Source organism: Xiphophorus maculatus, chromosome 18 (assembly GCF_002775205.1).
Source record: "Xiphophorus maculatus strain JP 163 A chromosome 18, X_maculatus-5.0-male, whole genome shotgun sequence".
NCBI classification, from domain to species: domain Eukaryota; kingdom Metazoa; phylum Chordata; class Actinopteri; order Cyprinodontiformes; family Poeciliidae; genus Xiphophorus; species Xiphophorus maculatus.
In genome coordinates, this window is record NC_036460.1 from 13497666 (window position 1) to 13515029 (window position 17364).

At 40.5% G+C, this 17364-nt stretch overlaps 2 protein-coding genes across 5 annotated transcripts in view; one reads left to right on the forward strand and one right to left on the reverse strand.

Annotated features, from left to right (window-relative positions):
- The first annotated feature begins 363 nt into the window (after window positions 1-363).
- Window positions 364-5194, forward strand: hspa13 (heat shock protein family A (Hsp70) member 13). Of its 2 annotated transcripts, XR_002754329.1 has the most exons (6): window positions 364-497; window positions 598-938; window positions 1639-1852; window positions 1989-2156; window positions 3300-4085; window positions 4343-5194. XR_002754329.1 is itself a non-coding variant. In XM_005814979.2 (5 exons), the coding sequence occupies exons 1-5, from the start codon at window positions 473-475 to the stop codon at window positions 3878-3880; spliced, it is 1329 nt and encodes a 442-aa protein (XP_005815036.2). In that variant the 5' UTR covers window positions 364-472; the 3' UTR covers window positions 3881-5194. The 2 variants fall into 2 exon arrangements, 1 of the variants encoding a protein (XP_005815036.2); XM_005814979.2 differs by having other exon boundaries at window positions 3300-5194.
- A 468-nt stretch (window positions 5195-5662) lies between these two features.
- The window catches only part of LOC102236540 (glycerophosphodiester phosphodiesterase domain-containing protein 5-like), a 36638-nt gene continuing 24936 nt past the window's right edge, over window positions 5663-17364 (reverse strand). The window contains exons 7-18 of one of the 3 annotated variants that reach the window (XR_002754328.1): window positions 16737-16830; window positions 14376-14521; window positions 13426-13508; window positions 12248-12398; window positions 11526-11747; window positions 11272-11429; window positions 11028-11175; window positions 9268-9350; window positions 8677-8691; window positions 7341-7453; window positions 6855-7147; window positions 6662-6754 (exon numbers count right to left, since the gene is read on the reverse strand). Coding sequence is in view for 2 of the 3 variants with exons in the window: in XM_014474911.2 (XP_014330397.1) it covers window positions 6672-6754; window positions 7341-7453; window positions 8677-8691; window positions 9268-9350; window positions 11028-11175; window positions 11272-11429; window positions 11526-11747; window positions 12248-12398; window positions 13426-13508; window positions 14376-14521; window positions 16737-16830 (1296 nt within the window). In the remaining variant the exon portion in view is untranslated. Of the gene's footprint in view, window positions 6755-6854; window positions 7148-7340; window positions 7454-8676; window positions 8692-9267; window positions 9351-11027; window positions 11176-11271; window positions 11430-11525; window positions 11748-12247; window positions 12399-13425; window positions 13509-14375; window positions 14522-16736; window positions 16831-17364 lie in introns of all 3 variants that reach the window. The other 2 variants (XM_014474911.2, XM_023351224.1) reach the window with 2 other exon arrangements.

Here is a 17364-nt window from a genome sequence, read left to right on the forward strand (position 1 = left end):
TTACTACTTCTACTACTACTACTACTACTAGTACTACTATTATACTGATAATATACAATAATAATAATGTATTTTGGGATTTACCACCTTAATTGACTAAGTTTACATCTTTAGAAATTAAAGTCGAACATTAAAACGGTATGCACTGAGTTGAAATGTTCATATCCGAGGTTTTGTGAATGCAACACATGACGCGAACTTTCAATGTCTCTAGATGATTGGCTGAGAGCGCGTATAACGTCACGAGCTTTGCCTTCTCACTACTGCTGATGGAAGTCGTAGTCAGTAGCTATCATGAGCTGAGCTGCGCTCCTTATGTGTGGTAATAACTGTAAACTACATTACCCATAATCAACAGCGAGCAGTAAAATGTTGACGTGTATTTTAGTTCAGTTGGTCCAGTTGTGAGAACCGCTGTTTCCATTTTAGAGACATTTTAGGACTTTGCTGTAAGGTCCAGGTGTTTGTGACAATGTCCGGGGAGATTTCTATGATCGGTAAGTCTAATAATTAACAGCTTTTTAAGCTACAACTCATTAGAGGCTCGGCTTCTTGTCCCACCTGTGATTAATACCCGTTTCGATTTCGTTGCCGCAGGTTCGGTGATCCTGGCCCTGTTTCTGGCCGGGTATCTGGGACAGCAGTACTTGCCTCCCCCGAAACCCAAAGTGATCGGCCTGGACCTGGGCACCACCTTCTGCTCGGTGGGAGTCTTCCTCCCGGGCAGCGGGGAGGTGGAGGTGATCGAAGATGAGGAGGGGAGGAAGAGCATCCCTAGCGCGGTTTCGTTCACCAGCACTGCGGTGCTAGCCGGGTACGAAGCCATGGATGTGGCGGACAGCAACCCTCAGAACACCGTATACGACGCCAAGAGGTTCATTGGGAAGATATTTGAGTCGGATGTCCTGGAGCAGGAGAGCGCCAGGTACCCGTTCCAGGTGGGTCAAGCTGGGGCTCGTTACACGTGGGGGAAGCTTGGGTTACTGTATTTGCTGGCAAAGTACATGAACCTTAACAGCTGTTGGTCCTTTTAAAATATATCAATGAAAATATATCAATGCATACATTGATTTATAATCAAGTTTAAAAATTGTTAAAGTGTAGAGATTGAAGGGGACACAGCAAACATGTGGAAGATGTTGTGGTCAGGTGAGCCAAAGCTTCAAGTTTTTAGCCGATATGCAAAAAGCTATGCGAGACAAAACCGATGCATCCTCCTGGACACACCGTCCTGTATTTAAAAAACGACAGTGGCAGCATCATAATATGGGAAGGCTTTTTTTTTTGTAGCTACATACTGTATATGTACAGTATGTATGTATTTTTTTGAAGGTTTAGAAAAAAGCACAGCAAACGTCTATGTTCTGGGCTGCTTTGTGTTGGTTTACCTCATAAAATCTCAATAGTTAAAGTTTATAGCTTTGACTTGAGAAAATCTGAAAAAGTTCAATTGGTCGTGAATATTTTTGAAACCGACTGTAATTATCAAATAAATTCAGTTTAAAGCTGTCCAAAACAGCTCAGTGTTGCTCCTGTCATCATTCAGATAATTTTAGTTCGAACAGCCTCTGCTTTTGCATTTTCCTTCCTTTCTAAAAGCGTTCTTTTCCCTCCTCTGTCCCAAACTTTGTCCTCCAGGTGGTAAACAACAATGGAAGTGCGGAGTTTGTGATCTCCACCAACCGCACCTTCACCGTGAGCCCAGAGTTCATCGGCTCGAGGCTGCTGATGAGGTTAAAGAAGATGGCTGAGCGACAGCTGGGCGTGCCCATCCAGAAGGCCGTCATCTCGGTGCCCGCAGAGTTCGACGAGCGACAGAGGAACTACACGGTCCGCGCCGCAAACCTCGCAGGTCAGGTGATCAGAAGGACAGTTTAAAGCCACACAAGGCGCCTGATGTTGCTCTGTTCCTAAAGTGTCTAGTTGTGTAATCTTCAGGCTTATTGTGGCCTAATTGCAATACTGACTGTCTGGTCGTGGTTTGACAGGTTTGGAGGTCTTGCGTGTGATCAACGAGCCGACGGCTGCGGCCATGGCCTACGGCCTGCACAAAGTGGACGTGTTCAATGTGCTGGTGGTGGACCTGGGGGGAGGGACTCTGGATGTGTCTCTGCTCAATAAACAGGGAGGCATGTTTCTCACCAGGGCAATGGCAGGTAATTGGTTACAGCTTTTCTAATCGACTGTACAGCATGTAAAATTAATGCAATACTGTGAAAAAAAACATTGCATGAATGCTAAACACTCTATGATGTAGCTTATTTTTTTTCATACCTACATGCTTCACGATTGGATTTTGTTAAGAGAAAAACTCTCCTTACCTACCTGGTTGTGTGTGGAAAAGTAATCACCCTCTTTGTTAAATCATATTTTAACTATTTTATCCACATTGAATTCAGTTTCACAAGTTCAACCCAGGACTTCTTACTGCCAGCGCTGTAGAATCAACACATCACTTTAAGAGAGCTTACAACATGAAATGGGCTAAAAGATTTCATAAAGCACTGATTGAAAGAAATTCAGTAACAGATGAGAATCAAAATCATTGACTATGTAGCCATTTCTGTTGTTTTTGGGAATCCAGTCGACCACTAAGAGCCGTTATTCACAAATGGAGAAATGTGGAACAATGGAGGCCATTTACCGTTATACAAACCATTTTATACAATGTGATGAATTCCTGTTATTCCTTATGGCTCAATAACATATTCATCTGTGTAATTGATCAATAAGCCCATTAATCAACTACATTTTTATATGCTAAAGTTATAAAAATTGGGTGATTTTATTTTTCTTCTTTTTTGTTAAATCGGGTGTTTTGGGTGTGACGCAATTTTCAAAGCATTCAATTTTGTCGTATTTTAGTTTACCTTCTCCCTGCTGTGTAGAATATTACGACAAAGCCTTATTAAGAACAGTAATAAATTATGTCATATATTAGTAAATTGAAACTGGATTCTCTGTTGCTCTATCTCCAAAGTGTGTTGCTGGAAAAGTTTTAAAAGTTACCTTGGAAATGCTTGAAAAATGCTTGAATTTTATGGTGGGGAAAAAATTTACAAACTTTGTTTTTACTCAGGTTTGTCCTTTATCATTTAGTAATTATCTGACACACGAGGGGAAAAACTACATTGGTAAAATCTGTAAGATACATACGTATTTATATTTGTTTATTGAAATTAAAAATAAATGTTTTATTTTCACAAAAGTGTGGAAATAAGGTGCAATACCACTTTGTTTTCCTTGTAGAATCACTATGAAATAATAAATATATAATTTTTTAATAACGTCATTTGCAGGTAATAACAAGCTGGGAGGTCAGGACTTCAGCCAGAGGTTGTTGCAGTACACCAGCGAGCGAGTCCGGCAGCAGTTCGGCGTCGCCCCTGTCCTCAAGGAGGACATCCACCGTCTCCGACAGGCTGTGGAAGCCGCCAAGCTCAACCTCACCCTCCACCCCAGCGCCTTAATCTCCGTTCCCCTCCACCTTAACGCGTACGATGGCTCCGGGTCCCCAGAGGGTCCCGCTCCTCCTCCGGTTCACTTCCAAGTGGAGGTCAGTCGCCAGCTGTTTGAAGAGCTCAACCAGGACCTCTTCCTGAAGATCCTGGTCCCAGTGAAGACGGTGCTGGCCGAGGGCCACCTGCAGAAAGAGGACGTGGACGAGGTCGTTCTGGTGGGAGGCTCCACCAGGATACCGCGCATCAGGAAGCTGATCAGCGAGTACTTTGGGAAGGATCCCAACACGTCGGTGGACCCCGACCTGGCTGTGGTCACGGGCGTGGCCATCCAGGCCGGCATCATGGGCGGCTCCTGGCCGCTGCAGGTGAGCGCCATAGAAATCCCCAACAGACACCTTCGTAAGACGAACTTCAGCTGATCCTGAATCTGGAGGAGGGAGGCTGCTGGTTCCTGTTCCTGTCCACCGCGACGCTCCTGGTGGTTGGAGAGAAATGGCCGACGCAAGGAGCATCATGTTTCTGTCTGCAAGCCAAACGTGTTTCTTCTTGAACTTTCTGTTTCCTCCCTGAGTGAGAAATGTGTCAGTGACAAACAAAATGTGTTGAAACACATTTCCTGTGTAGGTGAGTTAAAGACATACTTGCGTTTATTGCACACTCAGCTTCAGCAGTAACAACCTGTTTAGATGTGTTCACTGCTCTGTAGCAGGTATTATGACCATTCAGGAAGTTTATTTAAACTTTGAAGACTAGCCAGAAGATTTTTCATCTATTTATTTATTTATTCTTGTTGCATTTCTCTGAGTGTGTGTGTGTGTTTTCAATGGACTTTTGCTCTTTCATCTGCAAGCTGACACACTGCGTGTTGGTGTTTTTTTCAGAAAGCTGCTAATCTGTGTGAAAGCCTCGCTCCATGTTAGCGCTTCTCATACCGCTGGTTTACTGCAAATCACCGGAACCTAAAATATGGCGGTACGCTTAGTTCATTTAAAGTTTCCCTGCAGAGGGGACTACTTCCCTCACAACTCAAGTGTTCCAATGAGGTCCAGACTTTTCAGGTAACAAATGAGGGATTGTCCCAGAATGCTCTCTGTTTTAGAGAGCATTCTAAAACAGAGAGCTTTACTTATTTTGCCGCTAAGTAAAGTAGAAAGATACACGAAATGCACTTTGACTCATACCTGTTGGCTAACTCTTCTTCTTTTGTGCAATAACACACTGTAAACACATCAGCTTGGTGTTGGACAGTCTGCTTTGGTGGCTGAAGCTCAGTTCTGACAGTCCAACAGAGGGACCAAAGTGTTGTACATCAGTGCCTTGTTTGTATAATATTGTTAAATGCAGAATGTTTAACAGACATTTTTGTGAAGTTATGTCTAATCTTCACCTGTGTTTAATGTATCTTTTTACAAACCAGATTTGAGCTTTTCTGCCTGTGTAGAAGGCCTCAGCCATGACCTCAGAAATCACCCAACATTCCTTCTGTAAAACATCACAGCGTTGTATCTTTTGCCAAACTTAATTTGTAAAAAGAAAAAAAAAAAAAAAGTATAACCTGAATTCATGTTGAATAAGCTTCTGTATAGAAACTGTAAAGATCACACACGCCCTTGTATACGAGACCTAAGATTTATTTTTGTACTGGAAGTTTTCAGGATCAAACTGAAGTTACTTGATAAAGAAGGGAAACTGCTGTGACTCGCTGCTTTTCCACATTAAAATGTCATTCCTCATCAAGTCTAATGGCCTTTTCTCAAAAACTTCAACCATATTGTAACCCATGCAATCCTTATCACACATTGGCAGCCCTTTGCTCCCCTTCCAACCTCAAAGGTGAACATTAAGTTAAGATAAATTTCATTTATCCAACTTTAATTCTTGGAGTGTGATGCAGTGTTACCAGTATGTATAGATGTACTGAAATGTTTGTCCAATCAAAATATAAGTATTTCCAGACTTTATTTCCAATCCAACCATGCTTTTTCTTCCTAAATTCTTAGGTTCTTTTCTCATCAAAACATTTTTGTATCCCCTTATGGAAAGATTGGAGGTTTTATTCACAATAAATGCAACATTGTGCATCCTATTTTTGCTTTAAAAAATAGATACAGCCTATAACTTTATCAGGCCTCTGAGCGGCTGTGAACCACTCACTCAAACCATGACAATAAAACCAAGGGTCAATAATATAACTTAATTTAAGTCAAGATTTTCTTTACTTAGAACATTTCATGGAACTGGCATCATTTGGAGATTATCTGTGGAACAATCAGGATGAATGTTATTCTGTCGCATCGCAGCAGTCAAACTAAAATATACAATGAAAAAAAGGCGACTGGTTTCCCAGTATGTTCTGCTTGTTTAACATGTAATATCCCTTCAGCCAGCTTCATTTTATTTTCCAGTACAGTATTTACACCAGGCGTCACATGCAATACGTTTCCCAACATGAAAATACCAAAGAATGACAGCAAATCAAAGGCCAGCCTGTTCATCTTAATGATTAAAGTGTCACATTGTCGATAAGTTATCCTTATGATTACACATTCATCATAACACTGCACACAAGGTAAAAAAAATATACCCAGTCAGAATCCATACATTATATTGAACACATTACAAAAGGAAACACGAACAATTAACCAAGAAAAAGCAAATCTTAACCCTAGAAACCATTTTTCACCAGTTCTGGTTTTACTGGGAGCACTGCTCACACAAAGTCCAGAAGTTTCCAACACTTGGATCCAGTGATCAGAAGTACGCCAGGCGGGGAGTATCAAAATACTTTACATGCACCGTGTGAACATGGGGGAGAAGGCAAAATGTCTGTAAACAGTTTTATCTCTTTAAATATTAGTTTTATGAACTACAGCAGAGACTGAAGGCAGGAGCATCATGCTGCCATAACATTTACAGATCCTAATATAATAATTAACTGCTTTGGAAACTTAGCTTTAACTAAAGAAAAAAAAATGATGGGGAGCCCCTGAACATTTAGATATTGAAGTAGGAATCATCAGATTCAGCTTAAAACAAGTGAGTGTAGTCTTGTGCAATAAATGTAAAGTCAGTGAGGAGAAACAGAAACAGTATTTACAGAGCGTACAGAGAGCGGCGGGCGTTTCCAGCAGCTCAGGAGGCTGAGAGTTCTCGTTAACAGGAATGACGCTTCCTGCGTCACCACAGCAAGCAGACAGGCGGAGCAGGAAATCACTGGCTGATACTCTGATTGGTGTAGGAGTCAAAGCATTGCTCTTCATACAGCTCCTCAGCACTGCCACCGTTCCTCACCTCTAGAGGGCGACAGAGGATAACAAAAAAAAAAAGTCAGCGTTCATTAACTCCTGCAACTTTCTTAACTCCTACTTGCATTTACTCGCTCCATAGACTTACTTTTGCTCCCCAGGGCTACAGGTTGTCTAGACAAACTGGTCTATAAGATCTCCTACTCTATGTCCCAGTAGGAGGCTTATGGGGGAAGATGAGTGCGAAGAGATGGAATGGTGGATGGATGGATGAGGGGGAAAAGGGGCAAAGTAGGCAGAGAGGTTTAATGAGCGATGAGGAAATGTTTGGTGGAAAGGGGAGACAGTCACTGCTTGCGGAGAGAATGGACGAGGTAGGATGGTCAGGAGGCGATACGTCACACAAAGGATGCTGACGGGGGAGCCATTACTGAGGCTGAGCTTTAACATGGAAGAGAGGAAGGAGAGCAGCGACAACAGTCACAAACACGCACATGCAGGTTGACAGGGGTTCCAACTGATTTGGTACTGGTGAGGTTAAGAATTTCAATGTTTTTTGGGGGGGGGGAATCAGTTCAGGAACCCAAATCAACAAGTAAGCAAGTATTTTTCAGGCCAGCAGCAGGAATCCTACCGGAGAAGATCAGTTTCTCCTTCATGACGTTGATGTCTCGACTGGACGTCCTGACCGCCGCGCTCAGCATGATCTGTTCAGGATTGTAGCTGCGTATGCCGCTCATTCGATACCTGCACGGGTCACAAAGTTTGGTCAGAAATCACACAGAAGTTTGGTTTCAACTCCAAGTGATTTGCTTCCTCTTCTTGCAAAATGAACATGAGGGAAATGCTTCGGGCTGGAACGAGTAAATATTCTAATTAATCTCTTAAATAATTCCTAAATTTTTGTTCAGGTTTGGCTGTGAGACTTTGTTCTTGGAAAATGTTCTCTGGTGTCTGCGGACATGTCTGTTAAACATGATGGTGGATTAAAGTATTATATTTATCTCATATCATAATTTGTTTGATGATCTGAGATATGAAGGTTGATAAAAACACAAGAAATTTCTCACAGGGGTAAATTCTATGATGAAACACCCATATATCAATAACTAAGCTGTTAAGAAGATACTCTAGAAACACGCTTCTTTTACCACCATTAACACAACACACCCTGTTTTCCACAATGTAATAATTAATACATGCTAATGCTAATAAATACGTTCTGTAGAACGTTCTGGGTTGCTTCTTTTCAGCGGATAAGCTCTCAGGCTCTTCAAAGAGATTTTTCATGAGTCAAAGACCTTCACACAATGGTTCCTAATTTACAGAACTAATGCTTGATTAAACAACAATCAGGGAAAGGGCATTACGCAAGCGAAGCAATTAATAATGCCGCGCATCCGCTGAGAATATGCTGCATTATTCAGCAGCACTGAACATTTTAATGAACGGACTTTCTGTGCAGCTGCAGTTTATGGTTTTCCCAGTTTTATTAAGGATTACTAGTCCATGTGGGACAACATGACCTTTACATTAATGAAAACAACTGTTCTAACAAATTTTTAAATTTATTTGTTTTGTAGCTTTTACGGGTAAACGCTAATCTTAATCATATTCTCCAATACATTAATATCCATGAGATATTTCTTTCTAATAGTACTTTGAGGTTTGGGAACATTGATTTTCCATTCCCTTGAGGAACAAATGGTTGAGAAAACAGGCAACAACAACAAATATTCACATGTAGTAGAGCTGATGAAGATGAGAATAAACACAGAAAGATGGTGGAATTGGGAGATTGGGAGAAAACTCTGAACATGATTTTATATAAACAAGGAGATCAACAATGTAGAAAAACAAGGTGCCAAAAGGTCAAAAATGCATCAAGCAAAAGTAACTGTGAGTGTGCAAGAACAGGAATGGGGTAAAAGTGGAGAAGATTTGTGGGTCAGAGGAGGTGACCCGGTTACCTGATCATGTGATAGCTGACAGAAGATGCCAGAATGCAGCAGAAGAGGAGGAGAGCATGCACGGCAGGCAGAGGAGAGAAAAAGAGAGAGAGAGAACAAGGCAGAAAGACAAAAAAGGACAAAAGAAGGCGGGAGAAAAGAGAGGTCAGTTTAGATGCCGGCAGAAGCTAAGCAGAAAACACACTTGTACCGGATGGTTACAAGGACAGAGAGGGAGGGCGGGGTGAATAAGCTCTCCATCCAACCGGGTGACAACAGGTATCACCAAAACAAACAAAATCAGTTTTCAGAGAAACACAAACACATTAGTGTTGAGGGTTAATCTAAAGCTTCCATCAACATGAGGAAAGAAGGCAGCCGCAACAGCTAATAAACCAAAAAACAGGCATAGTAAATTAGCGTTAACGTTCTCCAGTCATTACTTTAAAGACCAACATTGGCAACTATTATGTAAAAGAAAGATTAATCAAGTCAGACAGTCTGCTGTCCTTTATACAAATCCTAACATCAAAATGGAAAAACCTTCACTTTTGTATGTGCACTTGTTTCGACAACAATCATATCAGAACATGTTTGATATGTTGTACTTACTTTTGTAAAATGAATATTCCTATGACTACAGCAAAGGAAATGAGGTCTGCAGACACCCATATCAGCCGGTAATTTCTTGGGCTCTGAAAACACAAACATGCAGTTATCATAAACTTGAATTTTATAGAGTTCACCACCAGATGGAGCCATTTTTCCAAAATAGATTTTATCTGCGCAAACCAACATCAAAACCTCAAATTGGACACATTATAGTATACTTGGATCTTTTTTATACTTGGTAAAAGAAGGAGGCGGTGATTTGAAATGAAAACAATAAATAAAACTGTCAAAAACTGTCAAATTAGTTTAGAGTGTACAGAAAGCCTCTGGCAACGTCAGTTTTCAAATCTTGCTGTAAATTGTCCCTTGGATTTATGTCCAGACTATGACTGGGTCATTCTAACATGAATATGCTTAGAAATAAACCGGTTCATTGTAGATCTGGATGTATAAGCTCATTGTCAAGTCTCAAGTCCTTTGCTTTCTTTAAACAGATTTTCCTACCAGGACTGTCCTGTATCTAGCTTCATCCAACTTCCCTACAACTCTGAACAGCCCCCGATTAAGAAAAGCACGCCCACAGAATGATGCTGCCACCATTTTTCACAGCAGAGAAGGCAGTGTTTGTTTTTTGCTACATACATTGCATGTAGGACAGAAAGTTTGATTTTAGTCTTGTGGTGCCTTACTAAGATGGAATTTCGCAATGCCAATAAACCTCAGTCTCAAGTGCTGTCTAACAGTAAATAGTTGTCTTCAGAGAGGTACTATTTATAGGTATTAGAGAAAAGAGGATTGAATACAAAAGCAAGAAAAAGAAAACAATACTTTCTTTTCCTCTCACCTCAACTTGTAACAATCTGCACTACTTTGCTTTAGTCTATCCCATAAAACCACAGAAAAAAATGCATTTAAAACTGTGGCTGTAATGAAAAAAAATGCAAAAAAGTTCAGGGAGTATTAATTCTTGTGCCAGTCACTGCATGTTTTCATTTGAACACAGGAAGAGGAAGTTAGGAGTTGCTTTTAAAACTGCTTTAATCTTGGTTCAAACTGACAGACAGCCTTTCAGATGCTACAGCAGACTAGACTCGCCCTGAGCTCCACAGCAGGAAGTCAGGGGTCATGTCCACAATACATCATGCAAGGGGTCCATATGTTGGACCAGATGGACAGACTGGTCAAACATTATGGATTCATGGAGCTGGAGGAAAGCGGGTCAAAGAGACACGGTGTACTCATGGAGGGACGTTTTGGTGGACGAATGATCCAGAAGCCCAGGAGCTGAGCATTCTCCTCTCTGGGACTCTTAACGAGTCAGATAATGACAGCACACCAGGCACAGAACAGGAAATAAATATGTTCAGCTGAATGATGTGCGCTACATTTGTCTCATAAAAATGTTACAAGAAAAACAAATACACAACTATGTGCCATTTGAAAATAAATACTGAGTAAAGATTAAATATAATGGGATTTGCAGACCCAATCTGACAGCACTTCAGTTAGACCAACCTGCTATTCATAAGACGTATTTCATTCATGTTATATTTTTTTCTCCAAGCTGTGAAGAAGTATCTTAAGTGAGAATAATTTCCATAGTTTCCTGGCAAAAATTGTAATTTTGTCATTTGTATGACACTCTTAAACTTCATAATAATTTTTTTGAATGACCATCCGTGTCCTGCTCCTGCCTAGAGATCAGTGACTTAAAAAAATGGCTCTCAATGCCATATTTATATCTAAGGGAAACATCTTACCATGAGCCAGATGGGAGAAGGCACCTTTCTGAGGATATGTGGGGCCTCTGAGGAGACAGCTGACACGCCGCTGCACCAGAGCATCGAGAACAGCCACGGCTCGTTGACAGTGTAGAGAGTAAGGCTGATGTTGTTTTTGGAGAAGTTTCTGCAGGCAACAACAAGATTCGTAGAAGCTCCACTGGCAAACAGTCAGATCTTCTCTGGAAGTGATAACCGATCAGGGCTAGGTGTGTGGACCTACGTGATTTCATCAGTGTTCACTTGGTTGTATCTGAGCAACAGCCCGCTGATGCCAGAGCTGTGCAGATTTTCTGGACTGCGTTTCACCAGCGAGGTCTGGATGAAGCCAGGTGCCCACTGCTTCACCTGCTCTCTCTCATCATCCGGAGTCCACATCACCTAACGTGAACGACGATGGGGAACACAAGAGACAGCATTGTTAAAACAGGTTGCGTCAGGAAAACCGTTCCCAAGCTACAGATATTTCCCTCGTACCAGATTCTGAAGAAGTCCAGAATTCTGCACTACTTGCAGCGTCTCATTGATCCATGTGGAGTTGAAGGGGTGATCACGAGGAGGCCTCCGCAATCTGACAACTACTGTGATGTTGTGATCGGAGGCCATCTTTAGAAGCTGCTCCAGGCTGCACACCCTCTGCTTGGAGGTGAGATTCCTTTCCTTCTGGGACATGGAGCTTGCGGTCCAGAAGGGGTCATTCTAAAACAAGAAGATGGGAAAAGCACATGGATTTAAGAGCAATTTAAAGAAAGGGCATTTTCTATAATATGTCAATTCTGTGGTTGGTTCAGAGAATGAGACTTTTAACAGATACCAAAAAGACCAAACAGAATACAGCAACATTTTCTTGAATGAGGAGCAGTAATGAAAAAGGCATAACCCACTTTGAAAAATTTAACTGATGCATCTTGGCTATCGCACCAAAACTATAATAAATTTTAGTGACGACAACTTAATGTAAAACAAATCTACTGAGGTCAAGGCAGCGGTTCTCCTAAATTAGTTCTGCATTCATGCTTAACTAGATATCTGAATTTCCACAAACCCTAAGGGGAACATGATGGATCAGTGAGTGAGAACACACTGTGCTAAAGACAGACGGTTAATGGCTTTCACGACACAACAAAATAAACACAAATAAAACACTAATAAATTTAGAAATAAATCACGTTTAGTGTATATAAGGAACCAGGAAGTACCTTGAGGAACCACTCTCCTGCGTTGAGCTGCTGCAGATCCGTCCAGTTGAACCGTGAAGCTGCTTTTGTTTTTCTGTCTGGAAAAACCTCATCCACGTTTGTGGTTCTCCGCAGGGTGAGGTCATGCATTAGAAAAGGTACGCCGTCCACACTGGTCATCAGACGAGGAATACAAAGTGCAAACCTTTAACACACTCCCAAGTGTAACACACGCTACTATTTGCCCATATTTTTAATCATTATATTCAATATGGCTGTAGGTTATAAGCTGGAAGGTCATGTCATTCAAGCTCAGGCTGGTGCACTAAATACTGAAAACAGGTCTTCCTGTTCTGCATTATTTCCTATCCAAGGCAAAAGCATGATTCCAGAATTTGAATTTCAAATTTTGAATGGGAATAAATAGAATCAGGTAAGGAAAGAAAACCCAGATATGAAGCTAGTCACTCCCCATTCCTTTACCTGCTGATAAACAGCAGAATGGTCAATTATTATTATTTGTGCCTTAATTTCTACTCACTGGCAGATATGATTTTAAACATAACTAAGTAAAATACTTTTGTCACAACATACTCAAGTAAAAGTTGAGGTTTTGTGAAATACCTAAAAAATTACTAAATACAGACAAATTGTACTTGTAGTAAATGTAACTAATTGCTTTCTTCTGCTGGTCAAAATAAGCAAAGAAATTTCAGAAACATAACATTTTTATGTAATGACTGCTCCCCTACACACACAATATTATATTAACATGGAAAGACTGATCTTGGTAAGAATCATAAAGAAAATTAATTTGAAATCTGGTAAATATACATCTTTAATAGATATCTAAGGTCATTCTGATCACAGAAGCACTATTAAATTTCAACTTTAGTTTGGATTATTTAACTCTTTAAAGCTTTGCTAATACTTGATCATCTGCAAGTATGGTAAGAATCTCTCTGTAAAAGTACCCCAGGGCAGCTGTGGCTGCAATGTAGCTAACCACTTCTGTGGTGAATGCCTGAATATAGTGTGAAGAGCTTTGGAGTCCTGTCAACTAAATACAGCGGTGTACAAGTACAGGCCATTTACCATTTACCATGTATGGAGCCTAAACAGGGGGAACAGGAATCTCAGCAGATATTTATTTGGTGGTTTCATTGTACTGCTGTGTATCGATCATTTTGAGTGTGTACCTTATGGCTACGTCAGCCTCCAGTCCAGTGACGTTCATCTGCAGAGCTCGCTGAAACGACCACAGCGTGTTCTCTGGAGCAAGCTGGACACAGAGTCGGCAAAAAAGATGAAGTCATTACAAGTAGGTCATGTCTTAGTTAACGGCATGGAGCAAAAAACAACAGAAAATCTAATTGTTCCCATGCTATTCCTTGCATTTCCTCCAGTGAACATATGGGAATGTGTGCTGTGGATTGCTCTTTAACTCAGGTCAATGTTCTGATCGATACTAAAACATCACTTAGAACTGCCCCTCCCTTTGAGACCCTGGGAGTAGTCAGCTACTGGCTGTGAAGCACGGGGCAGGAATGCCGCTGCAATCAATAATGAGTCATTCTGGGAAACTGAGTCCTGTGATGTGAGCTGCCTTTTTTTAATCTCCCAGGCCTGCAGAGGCACTCCTAATTTTAGATTCCACCGAGAATCGATCTCTTTTTGCAGAAATACCACAGAAAGCAGGGTGTGTCCTAATGTGAGGAACTAGTTTTAGCAACTTGTTTTTGTGTTGCAGAGCAGTCATTGGCACGCCGGAGACATAAATCCTTCTGCAGCAATAAATCAATCCATGAGGTGTCGAATGTGAAATTAAGTTTTTGTGATATTTTGAGCCTTCAACATAAGCTTAAAAACATTTCCACTGGATATTAAATCTGTTCACAGGAAATTTACAATCACTTAGACATTTCTCTAGAAATCATACAGCATAACAACAATTTATTCAGTAGACCAGGAATGGCAACAACTCCTTATTAAACATTTGTTGGCTACTTTATTTAATTAGGAAGCTAATGTAGTTAAACCAAAAAATAACAACAATAATATATACAAAAAAAGATGTGAAAAAATTAGATATTTGAGGGTTTAGTTTTACTTTTAACACATTCTGTAAACCAAAATTGAATGGACTCACCATGGGGGCTCCCTGGTGGCCAAACACCTCTGGCCGTGGTTTAAGGGTCCTGGGATCCATGATGCAGGGGGAGGAGATATAAAGTGGCAGAACGTAGAGTCCTAGTAACACACTGAGGTACAGCAGCACAACCACCACCTGAAAGACTGACAGCATAACAAGCACTTACAGAGGGTATCCATAGAATGACAATAAAGAGATTATTTTTAGAGGTATGGAATATTTGCATTTATCACATGAGTTAGATAAGGAAACAGATATCTGTCATGTCTGTACATAGGCATAAAGATACAGTAAACAGCTTGTTAACATGGAGGAGAACAGCTACAGTGCATCGTAAAGGCATTTATATCTTCTGAGCCTTTTCACATTACAATGACTAATTTTAATGTACTGAGCTTTAGACTCAATTAGCACAAAAATTTAAAAATGTATGATTTTGGATGTTTGTGTTATCACATAAATCTCACTAAAATGATTCAAAATGTGTGGTTGCATGAGGCGTGTGAAGTATTTTTGAAAGATACTGTAGCCTGGGTCTCTCTATACACCAGAATTCACCATCAGAAGTTACTGATTTGCATGCTGCTAAATTTTTTCCTCAGTCTCCACAGAAACCAGAGTGAAACAACAATCTGTAGTTTTGCTCTGTGTTGTGTGCCAAGATTAGCTACTGTAGGAAGAGGTTGCTGTGAATATTGACTATTATACTGCAGCTACACACAGCAGCCAAAATGATGGCACTCAGGATCCAGCTCTGAGTGAGCGAGCGATTAAGGCTGTGAATGTGGGCTCCCACATAAACCTACACAGACGCACAGGAGAAAGTATTTGTTTCAAGGTCAGGTCCGGGGCAGGGTCGAGTGGCCAACTCCTATTACACACAGGAGACTCGTGGATGGCCTTCATCCACCCTCACATCTTTGATTTTCAAACACTGCTGTGCATTACATCAGGTTCCATGTGAGATAACCGAACTAATTTCTTAATGTTTCCTTAAAACATGGAAAAGAAAGAACGACTCAACATCCATTTTACTAGTCTTTAATTTCTCTCATAGAGTCTGAGTGAAACTATCAAGTCCAATGTGAAGGTACTCTTTAAAAAGCTGAAAGTAAATATTTGGCAAGTATTCAAGTCATTACAGTAAAAGGCAATACTTCTGAACAATTGTGACACCGATGAGTCGCTTTTTTAAACCTTGTACCTTTCAGATGACCTGCTGGTACGTTTTGATTATGGGTGCTTTCTATTTGATGGATGTGAAATGTATCATTAGTCCATGAAAGCTAAGAATGTAATTGAGTTAAAAGAATTAATCTCAAAATAGATAACATACAAGCACATATGTTATATATGTTATCTAAAGTTTGTTAACTTACAAAGTTTAGTTTGTAAGTTGCAAACTAAAGTTGAAAGTTTTCCTCCAATACCACTTGGCAATCAGTTAGGAAATCGCTACATAGACTACACTAAATCTCAGCAGCAATAGCAGCAAGTTTTATGATAAAGGCACCAATATTAACAAGGCTAGGAACAAACTGTCAGAGCTGCAAGTCTTCAAAACGAGTTCTAGACTCAAGGACAAAACAACCTTCATCTCTGGGGAGAAAAAGAGGTTGGAGGAATGTTTATCACACCCACCATGGATGAAGGCCCTGGCCTCTGTCTACACCTAATTAATCAGTCACCAGCATTTGTGTGTATGTGTGTGTGTGAGAAGCACTCAGACTGTCATATCACTTTATTGCATTAAAACACATTGCAACTCTACAAATACTGACACCTCTGGTAAAAATATGTAAAAAGATTCTCAATAAAAGAGATGTATTCTTGTGGACATAATCTCAGATGGTTGTAAAAAAGTTTTAATTATTGCTCTGTCTGTAGATATGTGCAGGTTTAGGTGAATATGTATTTTCTTGTGGCGATTACAACCAAGTAGCAGTTTCCCAAAGTTCTTATCAACTTAAAGTATACATTTTAAAAACAATTGATCTGCCCAGGATAAACAACCATGCGCCGCATTCTCAAAGGCAATTTTACAGTCAGATCTTCTAAGTAAACCAAGTAAAATGCATATCTTTGGACTGAGAGGAACCTGGAGTACCCAGAGGAAGCCTACACATGCCTGGGCAAAACATGCAAACTCCATGCAGAAATGATATCAGCCAGCTGCTAACACACCCGGCAGCACTAAAAATGATTCATTAATCTTAGCCACTTCACAAAAAGCATTTAAATTAGACTGACTTTTATGATTTAAGGATTCTGCGCTACAGAATTGAATGACTCAAATTTTTACGAGTTTAATACATGTGGAGGGTGCTGTAACTTCACATGCAGCAAAGGTAAACATACTTGTTTTTTCTGCACGGGCAACTTGTCCTGCAACAATCCATGACAAGGCTGTGGCTGCAGCAAGAGCCCCTATATGCAGGAATGGACCTGTAGCCTGAATGGAAAACAGGATACAAACAAATGGAGGCAAAACAAGTAAGAGAGAAAAGGACAAGAAACCAAGTCGAAGGAGATACACAAGCACAAAATAACAGTCATTATCTCGAGCCAAGACACCAGTGACACAGTCTGGCAACGCTAAAACCTATTATTCGGAAAGACACTCAATTTTAAAAGACCACAGTTACTAAGGAGTATTGGCAGCCACTTCAAATGTTACTTGTAGTACACAATCTGACATGGATATACTAATACAGTTGAAAGCAAAAGTTTACATACATTAAATAAAAAGACTTAAGCACCTTTTTTCATACTGTATAAACTTAATTTCTCATGTTTTAAGTCAGTTAGAATTATAAAAGTTATTCTTTTTTTTTCTCCCCTCCAGGGGGTCTTTTGTTGGCTCTAGTATCCCTTATATGAAAGTAGGGTGACAGGAAAGGGGAAGGAGAGGGGGGAAGACATGCGGCAAATATCGCCGGGTCCGAGAATCGAACCCGGCCGCATCAAGGACTCAAGGACTCCAAAC